This window comes from Ptychodera flava, chromosome 6, assembly GCF_041260155.1.
Source record: "Ptychodera flava strain L36383 chromosome 6, AS_Pfla_20210202, whole genome shotgun sequence".
NCBI lineage: Eukaryota > Metazoa > Hemichordata > Enteropneusta > Ptychoderidae > Ptychodera > Ptychodera flava.
The window spans coordinates 38,770,293-38,774,910 of record NC_091933.1 but is presented as its reverse complement, the minus strand read 5'-3'; the positions used below and the strand labels follow the sequence as shown (position 1 = coordinate 38,774,910).

Below are 4,618 nucleotides of genomic sequence, written 5' to 3'. Positions count from 1 at the left end.
GACGAAAAGAATATTTGTCTATTTGTTCAGAGCACAGTGCAGACTTGCTAGGCGTACTGCGAGTATAGAAGTGCACGCCTGCTTTCAGCACCGCGGTGGCTGTATTGTCCAATGCGCCCCAGGTTCGGTTGGCTCGCGCTCCTCAGCCTGTCTTAATGAAAACATTAAATTCGAAGAAAATTGCACTTTAACTGTATAATATAGCATAACTTAGTTTTTCTATGGTATCGAAATTGCATCGCAAAATCAGTTTGGCAAGTTTCATTCTGGCTTTCCAACTTTTTCTCTATTTTTACATGATTGTAGTACATTTTGCGCATTTTGTTATTGCTGCGGGAAGTAGCGCGCCCTCTCGCGGGCTGCTTTTATAAAGGTCAGAGGTTACGTAGGGGCAGTTGGCGGAGAGTTCAAAACAGTGATCGTATCCGAGTAAACGAGCCTGCCCTTTACACAAAAATCTGCATCCATAGCTCAGGTAAACTTGAACACAAGTTCGAGAAAAGTGTTGTTTCATCTTTACTGCAACATTTATCCTGCCGTCAATACACGCCTTACTCGAAGGGACACTTTTAGGCGGTCTCTGTGCACTTCCGGATTACGGATTTTAAATTGTTGATGATGTGTCAGGACACGTACATGTACACAGCGAGTACATTTAACAGCAGCTGTGCCTGAGTTTCCATTTAAAGCAGTCATTGGTTTTCAGAATGCACGACCAGTCTCTACGCGAACTCGCCGAGCAAAAAGAGCGAGAATGGCGAGAGCTTCAGGAACTCCGAACCCAGTCCCTTGAAGAAGCTCTGAAGGAAAAGGAGAGGCAAGTTGGCGAGGAAAAGTCGAGATTTCAACAACTCAAAGAGGATTTCAAGTACAACTACAAACTTCTACAAGAGAGGGATCTCGAACTTGAACGTTACGACTCAATATTCGGGGACTTGAAGGCCACGTCGAGCGCCAAGAATGCTGAGATCAGCGAACTGAAGATCAAAATAGACGAAATGAGATCAGCATTGGACAGGGAAAACAAGGCTAGGGAGGAACTGCAGATTCACTATCAACAACGTCTTAGGGAAAAACAGAAAGAAGTTGATATGTTCAGAAGGTGAGTTCCATGGCTAAGAATGCAGAGTTACGTAGTAAACAACAAAATAACACCAGTAAATAAATAAACTAAATAAAATAAATAAATAGATAAATAAAATTAATATCAGTAGGTCACAATGTTTTCAATCCCTAAATTGCCTTTTGATATTCATTCAGATGTCTTGTTCAGAACATGTAGTGATTGTTCTCTTTCATGTGTAATTTTCTTCTGTATAAAAAACCCTATTTGTCCAATAGTGTAGCATCTTAATTTGCATAGTAAACCTTGTGAAAATTGAAATACTTGTATGTAAATGGGGTTTAAAAACACAAATGTAGTCTCTTTCCATTCTCCTCTTTCATAGGAAAATCAGTGTACCATAATGTGAGTCTACAAATCTTAAAGGGCTTGTAGCAGTACCCTTTGATAATTTTTTTTCATTATTTTTGTTTGTAATGTCAACTACAGTGCCTTGTTCTACTCCCATACCATGTTGACATACAGTGGAAACTACAATATTTATGTTGACAAGGGAATTCTGGTCTAGACCATTATAACAACTTGCATTTAACACACGTAGACAATGAAAGCAAGTGGGTATTTTAACATATTTTGAGGAGTAGAACAGGAAGATGCAGTTCACACAAAACAAGAGTCATAAAAAGATCATCATAAGTTACATTGACTTGCTCTTTAATTAATCTTTCATTGTGCATATCATGAGCAAAAGTGTAAAAGGTTGGGGATAAAATATCTTTAATGTCCAAAACTGTAACTGCCTGTGAGTTCACTAATGAGAACAACTATGTATCAATGAAAAGGAAATAAAATACAAAATGCAATATTTTGCAGTTCCAAAGAAGCTGAAGTGAAAATTGAGAGAGATGAACTTGAAATGTTCAAGAGAAATTTAAGGCGTGAATTGCAAGAAGTCGAAGAGGAACTGGAAACCCAAAGACATGAACTTAACTCAGGATTTGATGAAGCAATGAGAAGACGTGAACATGAATACAGAGTGCAGGTCGACGACCTCAGCTCAAAAGTGCTATCCTATGAAATGAAGGTAAAATATATAGATAGTGCATCATGGGTGAGCACAACTAGTGTCCAAATATCCAGGACCATCGTATCTTTTGCAAAGACTGGTTAGTGCTATCCTGGTAAAATGTGATTTAGAATGCAGGGTTAGCAACTAGACTGGGATTTCTGGAGTTTAAAGTTTAAGCTGGTCAAGGCAACACTATGTGCCAAATGCACTTGCTAACCCGCCCATGTACAATTTCAAACGCACAGCATAAACAAAATTCTGTTCAGTGACAATGTTGCGTGATAATGATATAAAGTTTGGGAGATACCCTGTACATATAGACCTTATAAGTTGTATATATATAATGATAAATAAGTGATCTGTCGTATAGGACTACACCTGCTGTTTTGGGTTTGGATCAGTCAATTTCTGAATATGTATGAGCCAGCAAATATCATTGCAACTCTACACTAAAGATGAAAACAGGATAACTAGATTTACATTGATACATGTCAAGTAGACCACACCCACCATAACAGAGTTCTCACTTGGAAATATTTACAAGGGTCCTTCGTGTTGTGTGGGATGACTTGTCCTGTGGCAATTTGTGGATTTTTTAATTCTAATTTGAAAAAATATCTGATGCATAGCATTTTCACTAAAGGGCATTCAAACTGTACCACAGGGCGCCAATGCATTTTTTATTTATCTAAGGATAGGTCTGAAAAATAGACTTGTACTCCAGAACATTTTGATCTGATTCACTTTCAACAGATGTTACATGTATCTGCACCAATTACTACTGCTTGTAATGTGACTCACTTTACACATATTGACCGGCCATGAGAGCTACAGCATACATCTGTACTCCGAGGGACTGTGAGTCACCTGCAAAAACAGTGTGTTTTTGGGGGGATGACTCACATGCCCGAGGGGTTAAAGTTATGTGTTATAAAGCACGCCTCATCTGCAGTCGTGCATAAGAACGTACCCATACACAAATGTTGGAGTGGTTTGGCAAGAAAAAGTTTCTCCCGACATCGTCACAATACTTCTGCAAAACGTTCAACTTCAATGCACCTTTGATTTTCATTTTCGTCCGTTTTGAGTCCTTGTTGGAAATCAGAGCATTCACTTCTTCTTCAGAAAGTAGCATAAACTGTTGCTTTGCTGGGCGGCAGACTACACCTTTGTTTACATTCCAGTTCGTGCATGCACAAATGTAGTTTTGAAGTCAGCGGATGTCATTTTGGGAACTGATGCCTGGCAGGCAACAGTTTTAACAAATGATGCCTGATGACGTCGTTTACGTAGATCAGTGCAAAAGAATGCATCCCACGTGACTATCAATTGATGAATTTGATCAGAGACTGTGGATGAGGTGTGTTATAATGTCCTTTGCTTTGCCTATCAGGCCAAGTTACTTGCCAAAGAACTGGAGGTAGTGAAAGCTGCTGGAGAACTCACATCCACAGATCTGAAACACGCAGACTGTACTACCAGGGAGCTGGAAAAGAAATTGAAAGAAAAAGAATGGGAATTGACCGACACCAAGGCAATGAAAGAGGCAAGGTAAGCTTGAATGTCAACCCCTTCATGATCAGATAATGATACAACCAAATTATTTTCTGTGACAAAGGGTGACATGGCCATGCCATTGTCTTCGTTTGTCAGACAATCATTTCAAAGGATCAGTAGATTTAGGCCAAGAAAAATAAAAAGTTTGTTTCTCATCCTCGCGTGCGTCAATTCAGACCTGCCACATCAACCTTTTTTCTGCTCATGAGGATAAAAAATGATAAAAACCTGCAACAATACACGACGATAGTGCATACCACAGTGCTGTATAAAACAGAACTGTAGACAAAATGACTGACACTAACATTCCATTCAGAACTGTACACATATGTCACTATTATATTAAGATGTCAAAACTGCATTGCTGTACTAAAAGTCAAACTGCAAAAATGTTGCTACAGTGCATACAAGAATACTAAAGCAACACTGCTGTACATTTATCTCTGCATGCATTCCTATGTTGTTTTCATGTTTTTTGCGCATTCTTGTTGGTTGAAGAATAAAAAAAATTGAGAGGAAAAAACCCACGTCACCACATCATTTTTGCAATATGTCTAGGATGAGAAACAAACTTTTTATTTTTCTTCGCCAATGTATTTATTGTAGTTTTCTCACTGTAATGGCCATGCCTATGGTACATTTCATGATCTGGTGACAAGTGTGATCTACTTCCAGGGGCATTATTACTTGTAACAAGATCATATTCCATTGCTTGCAAGTTTAAACATCACACAATTTATTGTATATCAGTCAGTGACATGCTCCTATCTATTCATTGTACACCATTGTTTAACTATCATCCAGTGTCATTCAACCTCTGTAGTGCCTTGAATGTTGGAAATTTCCGGCGTTAATAATAAATCACTATATACCTTGAGTTCTAACTTCTAGAAAATTCCAGCGTGATACTATACATGTCGATATTGTCT

The 4,618-nt window shown here is 38.6% G+C and overlaps 1 protein-coding gene across 1 annotated transcript in view; it reads left to right on the top strand.

Moving 5' to 3' along the window:
• Positions 1-380: 380 nt before the first annotated feature.
• The window catches only part of LOC139135729 (coiled-coil domain-containing protein 57-like), a 31,953-nt gene continuing 27,715 nt past the window's right edge, over positions 381-4,618 (top strand). The window contains exons 1-3 of the mRNA XM_070703378.1: positions 381-1,102; positions 1,937-2,147; positions 3,526-3,683. Of these exons, the coding sequence (XP_070559479.1) occupies positions 708-1,102; positions 1,937-2,147; positions 3,526-3,683 (764 nt within the window). The 5' untranslated portion in view covers positions 381-707. The remainder of the gene's footprint in view (positions 1,103-1,936; positions 2,148-3,525; positions 3,684-4,618) is intronic.